The sequence below is a fragment of the Carya illinoinensis genome, chromosome 5, assembly GCF_018687715.1.
Source record: "Carya illinoinensis cultivar Pawnee chromosome 5, C.illinoinensisPawnee_v1, whole genome shotgun sequence".
NCBI lineage: Eukaryota > Viridiplantae > Streptophyta > Magnoliopsida > Fagales > Juglandaceae > Carya > Carya illinoinensis.
In genome coordinates, this window is record NC_056756.1 from 3,804,819 (window position 1) to 3,827,507 (window position 22,689).

General features: G+C 34.9%; 3 protein-coding genes and 1 non-coding gene across 9 annotated transcripts; 3 read left to right on the forward strand and 1 right to left on the reverse strand.

The window, feature by feature from the left end:
- Positions 1–3,971, forward strand: LOC122310642 (ubiquinol oxidase, mitochondrial). Its single transcript, XM_043124722.1, has 4 exons — positions 1–506; positions 958–1,086; positions 1,750–2,238; positions 3,738–3,971. The coding sequence occupies exons 1-4, from the start codon at positions 156–158 to the stop codon at positions 3,795–3,797; spliced, it is 1,029 nt and encodes a 342-aa protein (XP_042980656.1). The 5' UTR covers positions 1–155; the 3' UTR covers positions 3,798–3,971.
- Positions 3,972–4,639: 668 nt separating this feature from the next.
- TRNAN-GUU lies at positions 4,640–4,713 on the forward strand. Its single transcript has one exon. It is a non-coding gene; the product is annotated as a tRNA-Asn (tRNA).
- Positions 4,714–4,975: 262 nt separating this feature from the next.
- Positions 4,976–6,897, reverse strand: LOC122310643 (50S ribosomal protein L23-like). 4 transcript variants are annotated; one of them, XM_043124726.1, is made up of 3 exons: positions 6,801–6,897; positions 5,989–6,118; positions 4,976–5,613 (listed from the first exon to the last, which is right to left on the reverse strand). In XM_043124726.1, exons 2-3 carry the CDS (start codon positions 6,091–6,093, stop codon positions 5,332–5,334), a joined length of 387 nt encoding a protein of 128 aa, XP_042980660.1. In that variant the 5' UTR covers positions 6,094–6,118; positions 6,801–6,897; the 3' UTR covers positions 4,976–5,331. The 4 variants fall into 4 exon arrangements, with proteins under 4 accessions (XP_042980660.1, XP_042980659.1, XP_042980658.1 ...); XM_043124725.1 differs by having other exon boundaries at positions 6,636–6,888; XM_043124724.1 differs by having other exon boundaries at positions 6,609–6,888.
- An 8,320-nt stretch (positions 6,898–15,217) lies between these two features.
- On the forward strand, positions 15,218–19,450 carry LOC122308984 (copper-transporting ATPase PAA1, chloroplastic-like). 3 transcript variants are annotated; one of them, XM_043122283.1, is made up of 5 exons: positions 15,218–15,662; positions 15,805–15,858; positions 16,864–17,017; positions 18,845–18,922; positions 19,063–19,450. In XM_043122283.1, the coding sequence occupies exons 1-4, from the start codon at positions 15,264–15,266 to the stop codon at positions 18,883–18,885; spliced, it is 648 nt and encodes a 215-aa protein (XP_042978217.1). In that variant the 5' UTR covers positions 15,218–15,263; the 3' UTR covers positions 18,886–18,922; positions 19,063–19,450. The 3 variants fall into 3 exon arrangements, with proteins under 3 accessions (XP_042978217.1, XP_042978218.1, XP_042978219.1); XM_043122284.1 differs by having other exon boundaries at positions 18,851–18,922; XM_043122285.1 differs by lacking the exon at positions 15,805–15,858.
- Positions 19,451–22,689: the final 3,239 nt, after the last annotated feature.

Genomic DNA, 22,689 nt, shown 5'->3' on the forward strand with positions numbered 1-22,689 from the left:
TCTCCGACTTCTCCGCTCTTACTTAACTCTTCTAGCAGACGCCAACCCTTCTCCCACGGCAAAACCCGATCTGTCACCAACAATCGTACACCAAAAAGTTGCAAAAAGAGATCTAAATCGTTATCCGGAACCTTCCGTTTCCTTGCTGGTCAAAGATGAACCGGTTCGTGGCGAGGAGTTTGATGCGAGGCCTCATCGACGGCTGTAATCACAGCCGCCGAGGCCTTTCGATGGCCTTGAGGGTGAATCCGTTGGAGACCGTGGGACTGGCGAGGAACCACCAGAGTGCGAGTGCACTTGGTGGCCTTTACAGGACCAGAATGATGAGCTCGGTGACGCCGGGGCCCACGACCACCACCTTGGCGGAGAAGAAGGAGATAGACAGAGAGGAAGGAGTGGAATCGGAGAAGATCGACAAGGCCGCGGTGGTTTCGAGCTACTGGGGGACGTCGCGGCAGAAAATCAAGAGAGAGGATGGGACTGACTGGCCTTGGAATTGTTTCATGGTAACGACATTCTCAGTAATCTTTAAAGATTGAATCGATGTTTCCAGTGTATACCTCTTACTCTTTCAGTCGATATTGTCCTAAATTAAATTTATGATAAGTTTCGGTATTCATTTGTTGCTCTATATTCTTGTTGTGTATGTGCGACGGTTAGATGGTTTTATGCTCTTTTGGTATTGAATTCCGGTGAATTATCACGGGAACTTGTTCTGTTTTTAATTTGTCTCTCCTACTCCATTGGCCATGAGATATTAGAGAGGAAAACGATCAACTCACAGTACTTATAGGTGTACCAGTACACTTTAGTTTCTGAGTAAGAACTAAAGGATACTCATCAACCAGTTTGTGCATTATTTTACCAGTGCCTATCTCGTGAGTTTATGTGACATAAAACTCTCGGAAAGTTTTCTATAGTGTCTACATACTAATTGTTACTTCATTTTTGTTGTAGCCATGGGACTCTTATGAGGCAGACTTGTCAATAGATTTGAAAAAACACCATGTGCCAAAGGCTTTTTTGGACAAATTTGCTTACAGGACGGTGAAAATTCTTAGAATTCCAACGGATATATTTTTCCAGGTAAGTTAGCCTTTTGATTTGTTGGGTTCTGGTCATCAATAGAGCTGGATATTTTTCTTTTCTTAATTGGTGGATGTTTATATATGGAAAAAATGTCTCACCCTGTACCTTCTTCTTGCAGTCACATAACTTTAGAAAATTGTGTAAACAATGATATACCTCTATTTTTTTATTTTTTTATAAACTTTTGCATGCAGTCGTCAGTTTGAGCTGTTCATTTTGTCAAGAAAGTTCGTTAAGGTTTCTTTTAGTTGCCTGTTCTCATCAACTTTAGGTGCTCATTTATATCTCTACTGTCAAATAGCCATTCTATTCGCTTGGTTACTTTATTATCTGTACTTATCCTCAAAGTGAAGAATAATTTCTTCAAATAAAATTTATTTTCCTGCTGGGAATAGCATATTATTTAATAATTAACAATAATATTCACTCAATTCTATTCCTTCCAAAATAAAGAATAAATTTAAAAACTAAAAATAAAAAAAAAAATGTTGAAAGAACTAATTTTATGTCAGATATCTCTACTTTTCAATAAATATGCCAATATGAAGAAGTTCAACTGCTCTTTTATGCTGACAGCATCTGCTGGCAACCTTTAGTGGTTCTTGATGTTGCTGCCAAAATATACGTGAATTTGATTTCAGTTTGTAAAATTTTTTGCAGAGACGGTATGGGTGCCGTGCAATGATGCTGGAAACAGTGGCAGCTGTTCCTGGTATGGTTGGAGGAATGCTGCTGCACCTAAGGTCTCTCCGCAAGTTCCAGCATAGTGGCGGTTGGGTCAAAGCTCTGCTTGAAGAAGCAGAGAACGAGAGGATGCACCTAATGACCATGGTGGAACTTGTTAAACCCAAATGGTATGAAAGGCTGCTGGTCCTTACTGTGCAGGGAGTTTTCTTCAATTCCTTCTTTGTTGTTTATCTACTCTCACCAAAACTAGCCCATAGAATTGTTGGTTACCTGGAGGAGGAGGCTATACACTCGTATACAGAGTATTTGAAGGATATTGAGAATGGTAATATTGAAAATGTTCCAGCTCCTGCTATTGCTATAGACTATTGGAGGTTGCCCAAGGATTCAACTCTAAAAGATGTTATAACTGTCATCCGTGCTGATGAAGCTCACCATCGGGATGTTAACCATTTTGCTGCTGTGAGTACTGCTTGCCTTTTCCTTGATCATGCTCTTTACTTGTTAACAACATTGCATACTCATATTTATCTTTCTGAATGTATCTAGTTACCTAGAATGTCATAATGTTTAATTTTCCAGTCTATATATGTCCATTACTTGATGTTACATAGCACTTTTGGAAAAAAATCACTGTTTCAGTGATAAAATGACGAGGAAATTTACTTATAAAAAAAATGACGAGGAAATTTGTAGTGATGCAAAATGACAACGATATGAGAGTATTGATGCAAATCTATCTGTTCCAAAATCTTGTCATGCTCTAATATTACTTAAAAAGAGTTTCTTTTGGAACATATTATTTTGCATCCAAATATGTCTACAAGTAAAACTTTCGATCTAGTCATATTGTCATAGCATTGTGTTTCACATCTTTCCTCCTACTTTTTTTTTTTTTTTCTCCTCTCTTTTGAATTGTTTTTTCTTTTTTCTTTTTTTTTGATAAATTTTTCTCTTTTGAATTTTTATAATTAGTAGCTGCTACTTGGACTATGAGAAAATTATGTACTTCGCAAAGTTTGAGTTTGTCATTACAATCATCGTTATATAGTGCCTATATATCAGTTCTTTTCTTTGCTGGATATATTTCATACAACATTTAGAACTTTAATAATAAATGGCCCTTTATCGGGTCATCATTAAGTGTTACATTTTTGTTTTTTTTTTGGTCTCTGATTGACTATCTGCATGCTTTCAACTGATTTTTTTTTTTGTTGTTGTAAAGAAATGATTAAGATTATTCAAAGTTTTTTTTACTGGACACCATTGGTGCACACATTTAGCATGTCTCTAAGGGAACAAAATCCCCCGTACTCTATGAACTGAATTGCACACAACTCTGATCAGCATCTTTAACACTCTAGGAGTTAGGAAATCTAGTGGCATCTTTCAGTTGAGGCCTCTCAGCAATTACCCTGAAGCAATAGGATTGGCACGCAGTCAATGAGGCAAAAATGATCTTTCTCACTGAGTTTCTTTGTTTTGTTTTGTTTTGTTTTTATTTTTATTTTTGTTTCTCAATCTTTTTACCATGACCTACATTTTATGTAGTGGACCTCTCTTTTTCTGTAATTTTATAATATTCCACGTTTGCTGGCAATAAGATGGGCAAATAGAAATGACAAATATGGAATGAAACGTATGTAAAGCCTGTGACCTGGATGCATATCGAATCATCACTGATTTCTTGTCCTAGGTTTGACTGAAAGCAGGTTCAATTGACCTACAAATAGCTAAGACTAGAGGGAAAGGTACCTACGTAGCTCAACTGCTTTGAGTGCCTCACTTAAAAATTGCAGGTTCGGTCTGGGGTGGGGGGGTTGTCTCGTGGTAACTTATCTATTATCTTCTTTGGTTCTTGTCACTGAGAACAACCATGCTCTTAATTTTCTTTTGCTCTTAAGTGCGATTCTTTTATTCTACTAATTGTATTTGGGTTTTGACCACGTATTTTTTTGCAGGACGTTCACTTTCAGGGAAAGGAATTGAGAGAGGCACCAGCCCCTCTTGGTTATCATTAAGATGTATTTTCTTGAAGATTCAAATAAACATTATATATAATTTGTCAACATAATCTGCTACTGAATATTATGAGGATTTGTGTGTACAGGAGCACTCTTAGATATATGAGATGAGTTGAAGTATGTGGATTTCAAATTGAAATTTGGTTGAATTTAGTTGCAGCTTTTCTAGCATATGGGTTTCTGCAATTCCATGTTTCAGTTGGGTCTGTGAAGCATGTCGTTCATTTTTGTAAGTTCATTCGAATGCATCTCCGTTTCATACAATTAACATATAGAATGAATATTTATTGGAGATATTGTTCGGTTTAGCGCGGTGAGTGATGAATAGTTGCAATCATTTCCTTCCGGAGTCGAGTCTTATTTTATCACGAGTAAATGAGCATGCGGGATCTTTGGGTAGCGGCTCTTAAAGTTGCATTGACTGACCGTGAAAGAGCTGTTAACCTGAAGTGAGTTTACTATAGTCTATCTTCATTTCTAGGCAAAAATCGAGGTCCACTGCAAGAATGAAATCCGAGATGCTTGCAATTGTTCTCACTTCTTACAAAGATGATAGTACTCAACCACCCAACACGATAGAAAAGAAACTGGAGGATTATATCCGAACATGGTAATCTTTATCCAAAGCTATTCAAACTTTATGTCTGGCGGTAGACTGGATAGATGAGTTCTTTGAACATGAGTATGGCTTTGATTAAGTTCGTGTTGAAATTGGACTCAAACGCCTCGTCTTCCAAAATAAACTGCTACGGTGTTCCCAAGCGTTGATCGATGAGGCCAGTAGTGCAGAGGAAAATTAGGAAAAGCTATGTAAATAAATTCTGTGCTGTAGAAACAAAGCTGGAATAGCTCAGTTGGCTAGAGCGTGTGGCTGTTAACCACAAGGTCGGAGGTTCGAGCCCTCCTTCTAGCGCATGCCAGTTTTATTTCTACGTACATGCATTTTTTATATTTGAAACCAAATTCTTCTCCGTCCACTTCCACCGGACCATACTCCTATATCATGGATATGTAATCTTGTGGAGAGTTTTGATCTCTTCCCTCCTTCAACCATCTTATTCCGAGGATGTAATAAGAAAAGACTAAAAACACCCATATATCACATTACAAATGAAAACTTCATATGTGTATATATGTATGAATTTTAAGTGTAAACAAAAAGTCAAGAACCATCATTGTCAGCCAAAGCAACAATCGTAGTCTCTTTGATATAAGTAATCAAGCATGAATAACCCTAATAGAAAGAGATGCCTTAAGCAGACAACATAAGCAAATCTTTTCCGAAAATCATAATTGCCTGAAGCAATGAGCTTACTGTCTTCCACATGAGTAATCATGCAAAAATAATGGGTATTTATCCTTTTACAACATGTAAAAAAGGTAATCTACCCTACAAAACCGAAGAAACATCTTCCTTAAGAGCCTAACCACCTCTGAAAATGCTTTGAGCTGTATGATAACTCAGAAACCCAACTGTGTAGATCAGCATGCATGCCACTGCTGCCTTACTAACTTGATTGTTTCTCAGGCGTCACAGTGCAACTCTCTTGCTGTCAAGTGAGGGAGATTTCTCACTCCTTAATGATGCTAGCTTTGGCTTCACATTTATGCTCTTCCTCTCATCTTCAACTAAATGGACTGGATAGGAATGTGAGAAAGATAAAGGATTCTTTAGAGTTACATAGGCCTTCTTGTAATCTGGTCTAGCAACCAAGCGCCCCCCTAGCATCTTCTTCTTTCCTTTCATATTTAGCGTCCGTACCTTCTCAACTTCACATCCATGTACTAGTTCTAAAATCCTCTTGATCTCAGGCTGTCCATTAGAAGCATAGAGAAAAATCATTTTCTTCCTTTTTTTTTTTATACGTAAGAAGTAAATTATATTGATATAAATGAAATAGGCATAGCCCATGTACACATAAAGCATACAAAAGAACACCTAAATACATTCTAGATTAGAGACAAAAAGTCAGGAGCATGGTTTCCATCAAATACAATGGCTGAAAACCAAAGCAATAAAGTGTGCATAAAAAAAATTCTGAAGCTCCGTCATTGTGCCTACCAAATCATTTTCTTCTTTGATAATAGAAAAAAGAAAAATCGGTTATACAAAAAAATAGAAACCTGAGAGTTTACAAGAAACATAATGTGAACAACTGAGGAAATAGAACGGTGCCTTATAAAGTACCTTTGTTGCAGAAGGGATGATTTTGATGGAAATATCTCTGACATTGTTAGAAGAAGGCGGCATGATAAACTCGATAGGGCAATTCGTGAAATGAACATTGGCCATCCTTTTTTCTTTAACAATCTAGTCTCTGCAAACAACACATTCTTTTGTTAGATGATGGGGTAGAAGATGCTTATCCATTTATATCAATCAAAATAACAAAGTTATCCTGATTGTTGACTAAGTAAGCTACAACTCATAACTATTAAATTACACAATAAAGTGATTTGGGCTACTTAATTCAATAGGTTCATGATATATCTTAGCTCTAATCAATTCTCATTTTGTGAATGAAGTCAGTAATTGAATGATCAAAAATGGTAATTTTAGAAGTTTAAAGTGAGTTCCATAAGTGCACCTAGAACCAAACAAACTCCACTCTGATGAAATACCCTCATGAAATTTATTAACGTAAAGAATCTTGCAGCCACTAAACAGTTGATTAAACGAAGAAAGAGGTTTTGTTATAAACTGGCAAGTGACTGGTAAAATTTGAGTGCCTTGAGCATGACTGTAGACAGCATTCATATTTGCTATAAAATTTAAGTTCTTTTTCAAAAGGCTAAAGAAACTCTCACTTTGGAATTTGTATTTAGAAAAGATACCGGACTCTGAACACGGAACAAGAAAGCAGAGGAGAGAGAGAGCGAGGTCTTTGTAAAGAAAGAAAGAGGAAATTCAAGTTATGCTCGGGACGCCAATAACGCTTGGACGGAAGTATCGCCTGTGGCTTCGTCCGAGGTCTGGCTGCTTGTACAGAATCACAATACCTAGGGTTTCAACAGCTCAGGCCGCTCAGGAACCAAATGCTCGGGGACGGGACGAGCGATGGGCTTTTGCATTGTTTGTTTTTTTGAAAAATTCTATACATAACCCCCATACACCCCCACACCATCCATTTTCTAAAATTTTTTTATTTTTTTATTTTATCAAATATTTAATATATGAATAATAAATAAATAAAAATTAAATTATTTAAAAAAAATAAATGTAAAAAATATTTAAAAAATAAAAAATAAAAAATATATGGTATATAGAACTTATAAATAGCAATATACCAAATAATCAATGACGTGGCTGCCACGTCAAGTGGCAAGGCGAGCAGTAGTTTCGTAAGGGTAATCATATTTAAGTACGTAGTAAGCAATTATCGTATAATTATTTTTAAAAATAATAAAATTTTTTATTAAAAATTAATTTATTTTTATATAAATTTTATATTTACTTAATATTATTTTTCATTTCAGACAGCTTGGTAGCTTTTGTTATCTGTATTCATCTCGCAGCCTCTTAGAATTTTAAACATGAATAAAGTTATTGAAATTTTGTTCAAATGACTTTCTTGACATGAACATGAAAGTGATATGGTATGGTGATACTAATATGTGATGCTACATGATTTATTAAAAATTACAAAACATAAACACAAAAAGAATATAAGAAATCTAGAATTTCAGTTTTTTTCTTTTTATATTTTGTGATGCCGTTTTAGTTCGAATATATTTTTTTGTATATTTTTATTTTAATAAATCTCAAGTCACTACATAATGGTGTCATGTCAAAATAATTATTAGAACAATAAATTTCATATGATTGAATAGCAATACTCTTATTTAAAGATAAAAAGATCAATAATTATGTATTCCTTAAAGCTCAAGGTATGGGTATATCCTTCTCAGACACTCATAAATTGTCATTATAAAATAAATAGTTGTGCTAGAATCTAGAAAGGTTACCTAACTCAACAAATTAAAGTAATTGCAAAACAGAGTGATTCATTTTTTTTTTTCACTTGAATTGTATTGTAGAAAACATGTTTCGATTGTCAAGATTTACATTTTTCTTGCAAATTTTTAGTGCAAAACAAAACTCAAAAGGAAATAAACTCCACGACACGACGATCACAGGCGCATGTATCAACTTGCACATTTATCTATTTCTGCAATCTTAATGTACAACCAATTCAATTAAGCAAAAAAATGATAAAGAGAAAATATTTCAGTTTCTTTTCACTTATAAATACACAAAATGTGTTTGTTTTAACCATAAACAAGGAGATGGTAAAGCATTTTAATCAAAGAGAGAAGAGAGATTGAACAAAGTAAGTACAACAGAAATTAGCTCAAAGGGAAAATAAAAGAAAGAGAAGCCAAAACAAAAGAGTAATACACAAAGTAAAGAAACTCAACAACACTACAATCTCAATGAACAACCAATTCAATTAAGCCCAAAAAAAATACAACTCGATTCCACATTAAAAGCCAAACAAAACTTTATACTGATAAACTCCAACAATTTTAGTTTGGTTTTTGAGAAAAAATGGGGATAGAAATGAAAAAGAGTTTTAAATAAAACAACTAGACTCTTATTAAGTATTTGTTTAAACTCTTATTAAACAGAGTTTTAATAGGAGTTTGGTTGTTTATTCAAGATTCTATTTTATTTATATTCCCACATTCTCTCGAAAATTAAAAAAAAAAAATCATATATAATGATGATAAAGAAAAAAATACTTAATTTTTTTTTCACTTATAAATTTTACAAAATGTTTTTGTCCCAATAAACAAGTATATGGTAAAGCAATTTAATCAAAGGGAGAATGTGGGTTGAGCTGTTTTGGAAAAGGAAAAATCTAGTTGCAAGTATAAAGGTGTACTAATATATACACCAATCTAATGTGAGTAGTCAAAAAGTAGATTTTATTAAAAACAGTGCTAATTTAAATTTTAAATATGAAAGAATCAGTATTGATACGTAAATTAGTACGCAACTTTACTTGTACATAGCAAAACTCTTTAGAAAAAGTCTATAGGCAACCAACCAGGGAGTCGCAGGGAGCCGAGTCCAACATAGCAAAATTAAACTACGTTGTTTTCTGATGATGCCCAAAACGAGTTGTTTCCCATTTCTTTTTCTTCTTCTACCTCATTCTCCCTGATGATAAAACTGTTACTTCCCTTCTCCTTCGCCAAAACCTTCAAATCTATAAAACATAAATTGCTCGAAAAGTTGTAAAGACTGTAGGTGATGAATTCTTCAACTCCACCATTCTTCTACAACGAATCAAACACACAGACATGGCTATACTCTCCTCATTGTAGGGTTTTCAATACTGGAGCTCAAATAAATGGTCAAAGTTTTTATTCAAAGCTCGTATTTCAAGAGAAATGTACCATTTTACCCTCTGGTTACAAACTATCTCTTAAAACTTACTTCGTTATTCAAAAATCAGGGCAAGTCACAGCATCGAACTAAAAAACTAGAGTCCAAAACGACGAAAAAACCGTTAATGTTTAGCAGAAACTCTTGCAAGAAAATTCTGAATAAAAAACTTTGAATGTTTAGCACAGAGGTCCCAATCGGTGGCCGCTTCACAGCTCACACTTATCTATCTATCTATCATGCATACAGAAAGAAGAATTGAACGAACAGTGAGATAAAGTAATAAAAACTGAAAGAGCTTTGCTATAGGTACCCATCATTGGGTACCTTTGGAGGAATCGCTGATGTGGCAGTATACCTGTGACGCCCCCAAATTCCTTTTGGGATCGAACAGACATTTGAAGCGTCGAGACATGCAATACAAGGTTACCTGCCCTCGTTCATGACATATAAGATACTATGTTCCTAACATGCATATAATATTATACAATATTTACAGCGGATAATTTTTTTCTTTAGCAATACTATGCACCAAATTGAAAATATCCCAAATGCTTAAAACATACTTCATACATAAAGACTCATTGAACATATCACAACACTAGTCCAAAATGGTTATGATCTAAAAAGTACTAGAGATGCAACTCCATCGTACAAGTAGTAATTTACGTTAACTACTATATTAACATTGACGTCGCACCGTCGCTTAGTCAACTGTGTCTAGTTGATCAGCTCCTGATTATCCTTCAGGTTCTGTAACAAGATCTACCATTCGGGAGGATTGGTAGTTGGGACTACCAAAGTGATATTTGATTACAAATCTCAGTAAGTTAACAAAAAACTTCCACACAAGCTAATGATGCATGGATGACAGTAAAAGCATAAATGCATAATCAAATTCATAAGTAATTAAAGCATAACCTGGCGTACAACATAGCATAATTGACATAACTTAAATTAAAACATGAACTGAACTTGACTTGATATGAACTTGATCTGAAACTTGACTTAGCATGAACTTGCTCTGAAACTTGAATTAACATGAACATGATATGAAACTTAACTTATCATGAACTTGTTCTGAAACTTGACTTAACATGAAAAAAACATATTCCACAGTTGTTGTGGCCCCATGTATTCTACGTGTAAATACATACTCCACAGTTGTTGTGGCCCCATGTATTTTACACAAACTTGACTTAACATGAAAAATACATACTCCATAGTTGTTGTGGCCCCATGTATTCTATGTGTAAATACATACTCCACAGTTGTTGTGGCCTCATATATTCTATGTGTCACAATTGTTGTGTCTCACGTAGTGTATGCGTCACAATTGTTGTGACCCCATATATAAGTAATCAAGATGAAATGTGACTGGAATACGAATGGACTGAAGCCCTGACGTAACATAACGTGACTTGAACATAACTTGAAATACATGACCAACTTAAGATAGAAATATTTCGTAACATGACATAACATATAATAAACAACATATTTAACATGACATATATTATAACACACATACATACACTGTAGTTCCTTTACTTAGCACATATACACAGTAGACTGCTAGTAAGTTAAAAGCTAACTTACCTCGATCTCCGCGTTTCTTATAAAACCTCAAGCGCAATCACGAGAAACTGTAATTAGTGATTCTAAAAGTTAGCATTAAATCACTAATAACTTGAAATATGAAAAATACTAACTTAAAGAATAAAATTTCTATTTTACTCTCTACATGTAGGAAAATGACCGTTTTACCCATAACTTAAGGATTTTGCATACTACCTCCAAAAGTCACCAAAATTTACACGTCTCATGTAAATTTTATCCTTAACTCAAATATCAATTTAGAAAAATTTAAAATTAATCACAACTATTTAAAACTCCATAGGGCCGAAATTCCCATATGCTATTTCCATTGATTTTTGTTTCTAACTTGTTTTGATTAACCTTTTGATCTATGACTTATAAAGATGTGATTTTCAAACCAAACTATCACATGGTTTAAAAATATATCCTAAAATATATATAAACTTCTAATTCAAGATCACATGGTTAAAAATTAACCAAAACATAAATTTAGCCAAGAACATCCACACTTTGGCTTATCTGAATATCTCTTTGCATAAAATTTCATATCTTTGAAACTAACATCAAATATCTTCAAAATAATAATATAACATGCATATAAGATGCTTATGATCCTCCAATAAAATTATCAAAGTCATTGGAATAGGTTTAGACCACCAAAGAGTTAAACTTTCTCAAAACAGAAACTGTTTTTCCTCTTCCAGTTTCTAAGTTTATAAATCTAAGAAAATATTTCATCAAAACCTTTAATCATGAAAAAATACTCAACCAATAGTCATATATACATGTTAACAATACTCCATAAAAATTTCGGACCAATATCTATCTATTAGCTTGGTCAAAAATTTCAAACTATAACATATTCTCCAGTTTATCTTTCAGAATGACCTTTCTATAGTTTACATAATATTTGACTGACCAAATGATCTTCAAATAGGATAAATAAGATATTCACGTAAACTAGACTAAAAAAGAAACAACTTATATGAAGGAGATTTTATGATAAAACACTTACAAAAGCTTCAAAATGGGCGTGCAAAAGAACTCCTAAAAGCTGTCCGAGAGAGAGTGTTTGATATTCTTTTAATGGAAAGTATAAATGAAGATAATTTCGTGGGGAGGGGTGGCTGGAGATACTTATGGATGAGATATGGAAGATATGAGACTGGAGTGAGAGTTAAGTGTAGGACTCTCTTACCCAATAATATCCACAAAATTAGTTTAAAATATTTTTATTCAATAATATCCACAAAATTAGTTTAAAATATTTTTATCCAATAATATCTACAAAAATTAGCTCAAGATATTTTTATTCAATAATATCTACAGTTTTGAGCAGACGTTTCATCTGAAAATATGAAAAAGTGTTATTGCGCCATAAGACCTTAAATAACTCTCTGAGTCTAATGGCACAAATCATAATACATTTTGACACTTCTAACTATCTCCAATAATAAAAAACACACTTCAGATACCATAGTAAATAATAATACTAACTATGTGGTTAAACTAAAACCTATACGATTAATAGATTTGTGAAAACTTATGGGGTCTTCACGAGGTTCCTAAAGCTAATAGAAATTTCACAATTAAATTTCTAGCAGGCTGTTACAATACCACTCAGCCTTATCTTTAACTTATATATCAATATACGGCAACCATAGGTCTTTCACTTCTTTTTTTATTTTATTTTTTTACTTCACTTTCTCACTCTCTCCCTCCTCTACAAAATAAACATGATTAACCCAACTCACTGAAACCTTCTTCTTCCTCCATATTTACATCAAAGCTTTGATTTTTCTGAAACAAATGAACGCGAAAGTGTAAGATAATATGGGTCTTGAGATTTGTAATGAAAATATGGAAGTTTCGGATAAAAATCATAGACACAACAAAAAAGAAAGCACAAATGAGAGAGAGAGAGAGAGAGAGAGAGAGAGAGAGAGAGAGAGAGAGAGAGAGAGAGAGAGAGAGAGAGAGAGAGAGAGAGAGAGAGAGAGAGAGAGAGAGTGCTTTGAAGACCTCAAGAAAACTGTTCCGTAGGTATACGAGATGGGTGTTGCGTTTCAGATGAGATGAATTAAAAAAAATTAGAAGAGGATGAGGTTTCAGATGCGAATGAGAGAAAGATGAGAGGCAGTCTTTGTGGTTCTTTTCTATGTGTCTTCTTCACACTCTTCAATTCAGGAAGATTTCAAACTGAAGGAGTTGTGGAAAACCGAAGGAGTTGTGGATCAGCTGCATTTTAAATTTCAACTAAAACGTTTGATAATGAAACAGATCGTTTCATTATAACACGTGACTGTACGTGTACGCGGGGATTCCCCCACCCCGTGTGCAAGTAGAGTTTTTCTAAAAGCTAACATAAGCTTATTTACTAACCATGGTTCAGTTTAGGAAGACGTAATATTTTAACTAGAGTTGGAGATAACGTGGCAAACTCGATTTTATCAAACAATGAAGTGGCAAACTCGATTTCCCAATGGTTGTGCATAACTGGTTGTACGTAGCAGCTTTGATCTTCACAACAGTTGAACAGTATACAAATGAAAGAAACTCAACAACACAATGCTCACGTGTGCATGTATCAATTTACACATTTATTTATTTACGCAATCTCAATGTACAACCAATTTAATAAAAAAGAAAATCAATTTAGTCGAGAAAAAAAAAAAAGTCAATTCCCATTCCACATCAAAAGCCAAACAAAACTTTATACCGATAGACTCTAAGGTTACATTTGGATGTTAAGTTGAGCTTAATTGAGTTGAATTCTTTATGAATAATAATGAGTTGAGATATTGAAGTGAGTTCTATAGGATCAATATAAGATGAGTTTTAGATATGTTTAATTGTTAACATAAATTTGGTACTATTTATGATAAATTGAAAAAGGTTTAGATCCTACGTGTAAAAATGTGTAGTTAAAAAATATCGTGAGTCCTACATGTAAGGAGGTTTTAAATTGCAATGAATTTAATAATTTAAGAGTTGTATTTGGATGTTAGACGCAGCTTAAAATTAAACTGAACTAAGTTGATTCCAGTACATTTCAACACTCAAACTAGTCCTAAAAATTTATGTTTTGAGAATAAAAATGAAATAAAATTTTGGATAAAACGATCAAACTCCTATTAAAATGAGTAATTTATTTCAATCACGTTTTTATTTGTTATTTTTTAAGAAAACCAAAGTAACGTCAAGAAAAAGAAAATACTTCACTTATAAATTCTACAAAATGCGTGTGTTCAAATTTACTAAAGCACGGTAAGCACCCTTCTATTTATTTGTAGGGGTGAACACGGAAGGAGTCAGTGTTGGTTTCGGACCCAAACTGAAACCCCATTGACACATGAAAAAATCTTTATTCTCAACCAAAACCCGATCGACATGGGGTAAGAGAACCGGCCAGAGTTTGATCGGCTGGCGTTGATCGATTCAACAGTTTGGGAATTAGTTTCCTCATTTCAGATTCACTAACCAAATCTACAAAACACTTTATCAAATTCACAAAACTCACACACAAATTCACCAAATAACCAACAAAACTCAACAAAACAAAATTGAATGAACAAAAATAAGTCATGAATCACTTATAGAGAACTCATTTCCTACCTTGTGAGATAGAAGGGGAGGAGGTGGTGGTTACGGCCTGCTTGCAAGGTTGTGACTATGAGTGTAAGAGTTGAAAGACTAAAGCATTTGAGTGAGAGAGAAGGGGTGAGAGAGAGAGCAGAGGTGAGAGAGAGACTTTGCAAGGAATTAGAGATGAGAGTGACGGCGAGGAAGAAAAGAGAATGTGGGATTTTACCCTAATACGAAACGACGCCGGGTGCCATTCACTTTTTAAGTGTTAAAGGGCCCAAAATGATACGGATTTAAGTGAAACGACATCATTTCTATAAATGTATAAAAAGAAAACAAAAAATATAAGAACCGGTTGACCGGTTTAGTGATTTTTCGTATAGGAGAATCAAAACCAAACTGGACGACATCGGTTCTTATATATTTAACTCACCCGCCGACCAGTTCTTTACCAGTTTTGGCATCCAGTGGCTAGTTTCTATCGGTGGAAGCCGGTTTCTCAATTTGGTGTACCCTACTTATTTTTATTTCTTTTAATTTTGTTACATACAAGAAAAGTCACATATTAATTTGCGTACTAATACTGATTCATTTATATTTAAAATTTAAATTAGCACTATTTTTAATAAAATTTAATTTTTTACTAATTACATTAAATTGATACATATATTGATATGTAGTTATGCTTGCAATTAAATTTTTTTTTTTTTTTATTTTTATTTTGTTTATTTTGCTGTCAAAAGAAGTACTATCGTAAATTCGAACAAAAGCATATTCCAATCCTACAGGCTACCGTTGAGAAGCCTCCACCAAATACCAAAACCCCACCCCCCCCCCCCCCCCGGCGGCCGCCCCCCCCCGGGGCTCTCTCTCTCTGTCTACTTCAAATGGAGTCCGCATTGTCCGTAACGACGACGAGGAGGGTAGCTCTCTTCACCGTCTCCAAAGCGCAAAGCCGCCGTCGCCTTTGCGGGGCTCCTCTGAGTCAGTGTCTTCCGAGTCAAGACCTGACTCGCCAACTCAGGTGCAGTCGCGGTTTCCTTTCGTCGAGCCTGTGGGCCTCGGTGGCGGTGCCTCTTGTACGAAGCCGTCCTGAGTGCGTGTCGAGCTCCGCTTCTTCCTTCGCTTCTGGTGGCGGGAATGGTGGCACGTTTGGTGGAGAGAACGGAGGCGGCGGAGGCGGCGAGAATGGATCCGACGGTGGGGATGCTAAGAGTAACTTGGTTTCTGGGGGATCTGAAGAGGTCTTGGCGCTTTCGACTGATGTGATTATACTGGACGTTGGAGTATGAACTCTCTCTCTCTCTCTCTCTCTCTCTCTCTCTCTCTCTCTCTCTCTCTCTCTCCCTCCCCCTTAATTTAGTTTTTATTTTCTTTTGTTTATTTGGTTATTTGGTTAGTTGGTTTTATTATGTGCTTGTATGCTAGGGGATGACATGTGGGGGATGTGCAGCTAGTGTGAAAAGAATTCTAGAAAGTCAAGTAAGTTAAATCTTGTTCTGTTTTTTTTTTTGGTTGAATTTGGTTTTGAGTTTTGTTTCCTTTTCTTTATATCGATTACTAGGCCAATGCGTTAGGGTTTTGAGTCATCGACCGCTTATGTTTGGCGGGTTTTGCCAAGTTCAAGACCTGAAATTTGAACAATTATTTTTCTTGCTAATGTGTCTCATAGAAACTAAATTTCTTGTTCTAACTTGATAATTGTTTGTACATCTGCGACAGTAGACAAATTTATTTTTCTGATTGATAGTTTTTTGTACATCTGCGACTATAGATGAAAGAAGTTTTATGAAAGGATGCATTTTGTTCATGAGTTTTTGTTTTCTTTTCAGGTTTCTAGAATGTAATCAGGTGCTTCTTTTGTGTTCTTCCTGTGTACATGGGCTTCACCTAGTTTCATTCAATAAAGTTCTTACTTATATAAAAAAAAAGGGATGCATTTTGTTGAATCAAAATGGATTTTAATTTGATTTGAGATTCTGGCGTATGTGGAATTTAACAATTTATGATTTTGAAATGGAGATCCCCCCCCCCCCCCCCCCCCCCCCCCCCCCCCCCCCCCCCCCCCAAGCGGGCAAGGAAAAATCGAAGCAGCAAAATAGGATAGAAACACAACTATGTGTCTTCTATGGGCAATTAGTTAGTTAATCTACCATCAAATATGGGAGATTAAACATCCATGGTAAATTACCAAGAATTGAGTAAACGAACATATGGGAGTCATGTCTCACAAGTCTATTTGAATTGCAACCACTCGGTTCATGCACATGTTCCTATATTACAACCCATCACCCTTCAGCATACTTTACACCTTCACTTCCTTAGTGTCCACCACCAGCCAAAACACACGATAAGGTAGTCAATAGATGTGAGCATCTGTTATTCTTGTTGAGTTTCTCCCTATTTCTTTGTCACAATCAAGAAATTTACTCCATTCCGTAAGCTAAATCTGTGTGCTTCATTTTTTCTTGACAAAAATTTGGGCAGCCACAAGTGTCATCTGCTAGTGTGAACCTGGTAACAGAGACAGCTATAGTATGGCCTGTATCTGAAGCCAAGGTCACACAGAACTGGCAACAACAGTTAGGAGAGGCACTAGCAAATCATTTGACCAGCTGTGGTTTTAAGTCTAACCTTCGAGGTAAGCATCTTGATATTTTATCCCCGCCATTGTTGTTGTTGCCGTTTCTTTTCATGTTGATTATTGTTACTTTTCATGCTCATTACATTATAGTTATCATCATTACTAGACACTTATAAACAAAAAATATCACTAATATCATCATCTTTACCGACAAAAAGACCAAAAAATCATCATCTTTGTCATCTTAATTATAACTTTTTTTTTTCTTTTTTATAAATAAACAAATTATATTGATCAAAGAATGGCAAAGCCAGAAATAGAACTCTAATGCCCTAACTAGGTAGGCACATTAGCGGCAAGAAAATCATGAAGGGCCATGCCATTAAAATCCACAACAATAGCCCAACTACGAAGAGTTCTAAAAAATAAAACTTTAATACTCCAACGATCTTTCTTGGTCTTCGAAAGTTCTCTCATTGTGCTCCTGCCACAATCATCTTCCAAATAGCTTTAATTGATTGCATGCCTCTTATGTTAAACAGTCTCCACGGTTTTTGGCATAACCCTGGTCATATCCAGTCGAGCAAATACCTCATTCTAGAGAGATCTTGCTATATCACAATGCAAGAGAAGATGATCTACCGACTCTCCACCACCTTTGCACATGCAACACCATCTTAATTATAACCTATCTTTGGCAGTTACTTATAGTTTGTAAAAGAAGTTGTAGGATTGCATGGTTAATCTTTGTCAGTGGTCTGCCTTGTGCTTTACTTTTTGTCAGGCAAGAATTGAACCTACATTACTTATCAAAAAGAAAAAATCAAAGATTATGAACCTATATGATGATACCCTCCATGTATCCAAGATTTGCATCACTGAGCCAACAACCATGGGTATGTCTGCTTATGCTTTGTTAAGAAAAATGTTGGAGTAAAGAGGCTGTCAATATCCTAATTTTTTAGAATCTCATTTGGGACGGCTGTTAATATCATCAAGATACATGGTTAATTCTTGGGTCATCAGGAATATTGCAAGATCTTCATATATTTGAAACTTGCACATGACATCTATAGAGATTAAACCACTAGTAGTATAACGTAAAGAGAGATTTTCAATAGGAGTTATTCGATTATCAAATTGGTGTGTAGAACATGCCATCCACATCACTTAAATGGTGAGATTTGATTTGTAAGATCCAAACTTCAAAATTTATCTTCCAAATCAAATTATATCATGCAAACACTTTAATAGGTGTGTTATCCACACCGGCTTATAGATAGAAATTTTCTTTCAATAATAGTTGGGCTGATTTTGGGAATTCCATTGGCATATTTCTTGGTTAATTTTTATGGTCGGCTGCACTTCTTTTATACGAGTATTGGGGTACGTGCTTCATCTATAGTTGGATTTTAGTTCCAAGATTTCTTGTGGATCCTGTGTTGACCTTCATCTATATTGGGATATGTGCTGCATCTTTTTCCTTTCTTTAAGAAATCATGATACTTGCTAAGTTGCTATAGAGTGTATTCTTGAAAAAGTGTGCCCCCCCCTTTTTTTTCTTAAACAGTGTACCCCATCAGGGCATAATAGCAATTTTATTCATCTTCCAATATATATATATATATAGTCGAAAGCTTTTCCACATCATCGGGCCTTTTTGTAAGGTGTTCTTAATCTAGATTTTGTTATGCTGGATTTATGGAGTCGAAGGCTTATGGAATCCTAATTTAGTCCTTGTTGCTATAAGAGGGTGGGTCATTATTCTTGCACCTCTGTTTAGTGAACCCTTTTCATATGGTAATTGTTGCTTTACCTGCTAAAATGAAGATATAAATTTTTGAGTACATATTTAATCTTCAAAGTGATCCTTGGTGGGTTAAGTGGCAGGTCAAGGAGCCATTGAAGGAGAAATTTCAGCTTGAAATGCAAATGATTTGTTGTAAGGAGCAACCATAATTGGTATGTCACTAATTTATTGGTTTTTAATTTCAGTGACTTGTCTATATGAGCAGAATCTTTTTATATCATCTTCATGGTATTAAATATGAAAGAAAAGGCATAAAACTCATCATTGACGTTACAATATCTCACTTCGATAGGTGAGTCTCATCAGCTACATATGGTGGATTGGTCGGACAGCCATTTCTATTACTGGAGAGACCATTCATTGTGGAGAATTTGCTCTTGCTCAATCCGAGCTTAGCAGTTATATCAGAAAACTAAGGACTTTCTTATAAGCTGTATTTAATGTTAATGATAGTTGAGAACTACGCATTGTGTATAAATTTGGGAATAGTTGTTACCTATGAGAAAAAGGGGGAATTGGTGTTATATGGATATTCTTTCCACAATTAAGGAGCCTTAAACAGCTTTCATTTGTCCTAAGGTTCTATACCGCGCTTGTTCTTGCATGGGCTTGTTTTAAAGAATTGGTTGTCTAACCAGAAGTCATAGTGGCTTTGAATTTAAGCATCTTAGTGCTTGTTATCTGTGTGTTTACATGCCTTTGCTATTCTTTTAATTTTTATTTTTGATGAGTAATATTCTTACCATTCTTTCAGAGACACATCATATTTAATTTGAAAGGCAAGGCCTATGTGGATAAGTTCTACATTTTTAACAATGTTAATTTCTATTTTTGTCTATTTCATGATCAGTAAAAAAAATTTTTATCAATCAAAAAAAAAAAGTAAAATAAAATCTGTTGGGTTTGACCTTGTAAGCTACTCAAACAGAGTGGCTTTATCTTCATCCATTGTTAACTTATTATAGTATAAACCTTTCTTTATTAAATAAAATTCTAGGTTACATACAAAAAAAAAAAACTAGGTAATCCAATTCCTTAAATTCAAGTTTTGTTGGGAAGCAATTGCTTATGTGCATAACATCATCTAGGAAATTCTGATGTATAACCAGTATTACTGAAAGTGCAACTAGGCACAAGAGGCACGAGTTAAAATAGAAGTGGCTTCATAAACAAAATATGATTTGTAATTTTGTATACTCCTTGTGTACTCGGGCCTTGCCTAATTACTTGGATTAATAAAATCTTCTCTTACCTATCCCAAAAAAAAAAAGAAAAAAAGAAAAAATAAATAAATACTAGTCCTTTTCTTATGTGGCCGAGAGTGGCAATGCCTTTTTCCTTAACTCATACGGCTCACAAATTGCATGTCTACATTAACTTTTATTAACATAGTAACTAGCATGTCATTTCCTTCCCAAATTTATCTAGTTCTCTGATCACCAAATGATCTACACTCTACAGGTCCGGAAAAAAAAAAAAAAAAAAAGAAAAAAAGAAAAAGAAAAAAAACCTCTCCCATTATGTGTCTTTTGGGAAATTGTTGTATCATGTAAGTTTATGTAATTTTCATCTTATGAGCAATCCTCTGTGTTGATTTGGGATCTTGTAGTACATGTTGATTGGATGACCTAGATTGCATCCATGCAGTTGCTTAATGCTGTGGAGCTTTGCAGGCTAACAATGAATACTGTGAAGCAAAATCTCTGGTGGGCTTTTGCGTACAATCTTGTAAGATTTTCTGCATCATATAAGCACATTTTTTTTGCTCTTTATTTATTATTATTGTTAATAATTTAAGAAGTGAAAGTGCACATGAAATAAGCATCTAGGAAGAGATGGTCATGCCATTTCTTTTTCTTTTCTTTTTTTGGATAAGTAAAGTTAAATATTAGTTTCTACCCCTTTATGGTATGAAATGATCATGGAGTTGGGTCTGGAATTGTCTCCTATATGAAAAATCGAAGAAAAATTGAATTCTGAAGCTGCTATTGTGTTTCAACTTTCATCCCCCAGATCTGTTGGAAGACCTTTCTCCTTTTAGATAGGTGTCTCTTGTATACATTCTGTGTACTTTGGGTTGGGCTTTTTGCACTTTTAAATACAGATATCTTACTTATTACAAAAAAATAAAAATCTGAGAGCTTTAAAAAGTTATTCCTTCTTTGTCAGTCTTGCAGATTAGACATCCTTTGTCTTAATTTAGTGCCTGAGACTGTCACAACTTGATGTTCTCTGGTCTCTGCTTCGATTTGCTGTCACTGTTAAGCTGCCACTTTCCCTCTTATTGAGGTGCTTACCTCAATTTACAAGATTTAGCATATGATTCTGACTTCTTTCACCTGTCTTTCCGATTTCATGGAAATCTTTCTGAGATTTGAAGAAAAATTGGTCTTATGCCCTCAGTACTTTGCACAGGTTGGAATTCCAACTGCTGCTGGATTGTTATTGCCGGTAACTGGGACTATGTTGACTCCAATTGCTGGTGCCCCCATGAGGTTGAGTTCTATTGGGGTAATGGCCAATTCATTGCTTTTGAGATTCAACTTCCTCTCGCTATAGAAACAGATATATGGCTCATATGGAAATGCCAACATCCTTTTGGATTCTGATCTTGAAGGGGACCAAAAAGAGAAAATAGAGCATCGTTATTCTGATGCCAGTTGGAGAGAGACACGATAACAGAAACACATGGTAGTGCAGAGCAGCATAATGAGAGAGAGATTGGCAATCTTATCTCTTAAAATCTTGAAGGATGAAAATAAATTAGCATTTACTAGAGGTTCCATTTAAATGATCCGCAAAGAACAGGTTAACTACATTGCTTCTGTGAATACAAATATCTATGTGCAAGAGGATAGAAATTGTTGCATACGCTGTTTCTGGATTAATTTATCCCTGGCTGAAAGCTACATAAGGTCCAACTATTCTCTTGGCTGACTGATGGCTGATAATGTGATTTTGAGGGTTTAGGTGGTAAGAAAACAGGGCTTTCGGTGGAGGTGTTGTTGACATGTGACTATCTGGCTATACATGGTTGGAGCCAACAGTAAATGACTTAAAAAAGTATAATTTCGGAGTGTTTTCAATTTGACACTTTGGGGGCTATGAAAAAAATAAAATTTCTTAATTGTTTAGCTGCAATAATTTGATATCTTGAGTGAGAAAGTAAAATACTAACAATTATGGGTTGTCTTGGTGTACAGGAAACTGCCTACTGTATCATACCAACATTCTACAATATATTGCCCAATTGTGAACATTTGTTCATGGGACATAAGAAATTAACCATGTGCAAAAATCATTATTGCTAGTATTTTCTGCCTTGTCATCTCTTCCTCCAAAATCGTTATTACTGAGGTAGTATGTTTTCATCTCCATCGTAGGGTTTGACTTCAAGAATTAATTCACATCTTGATGTTAGGGTTTTGAACCCAATCCTTAGCTGAATAATTTGAGATAAAATTATGAAGAGCGATGGCAGTAGCCACGATCTCCACAACCTGCCACTTGTTTGAAAAGCTCACAATTTAAGGCAATGCTTGGTGCCCACTCTGTCGATAGTGCAAGTAACAAAGCTTGAATGATTAACAAAATGGCGTAATCTATGCTGCCTTCCAGTTTGAATGTCTGGGTTTATCACAAACCAATATATATTTGGGTGATATTGGTTTGGGACTCGGCACCATGATACAACCTAGTTTCTTCCCATCTGTTATTAATCTTGCAATCTTGGAATTTGTATTTCCTCATTAAAGGTACAGTAAAACGGCCACTGGAAATAGATATTTTTTAAAACTGTTACAAAAAGATCAAATCGAGACAGATACATCACATTAATAAAACATTGAACCATATAACAAGGAACTTTATGTACTCTGTGGATGTAATGTGAGGTGAAAAACTAAGCCTGTCCAACGCC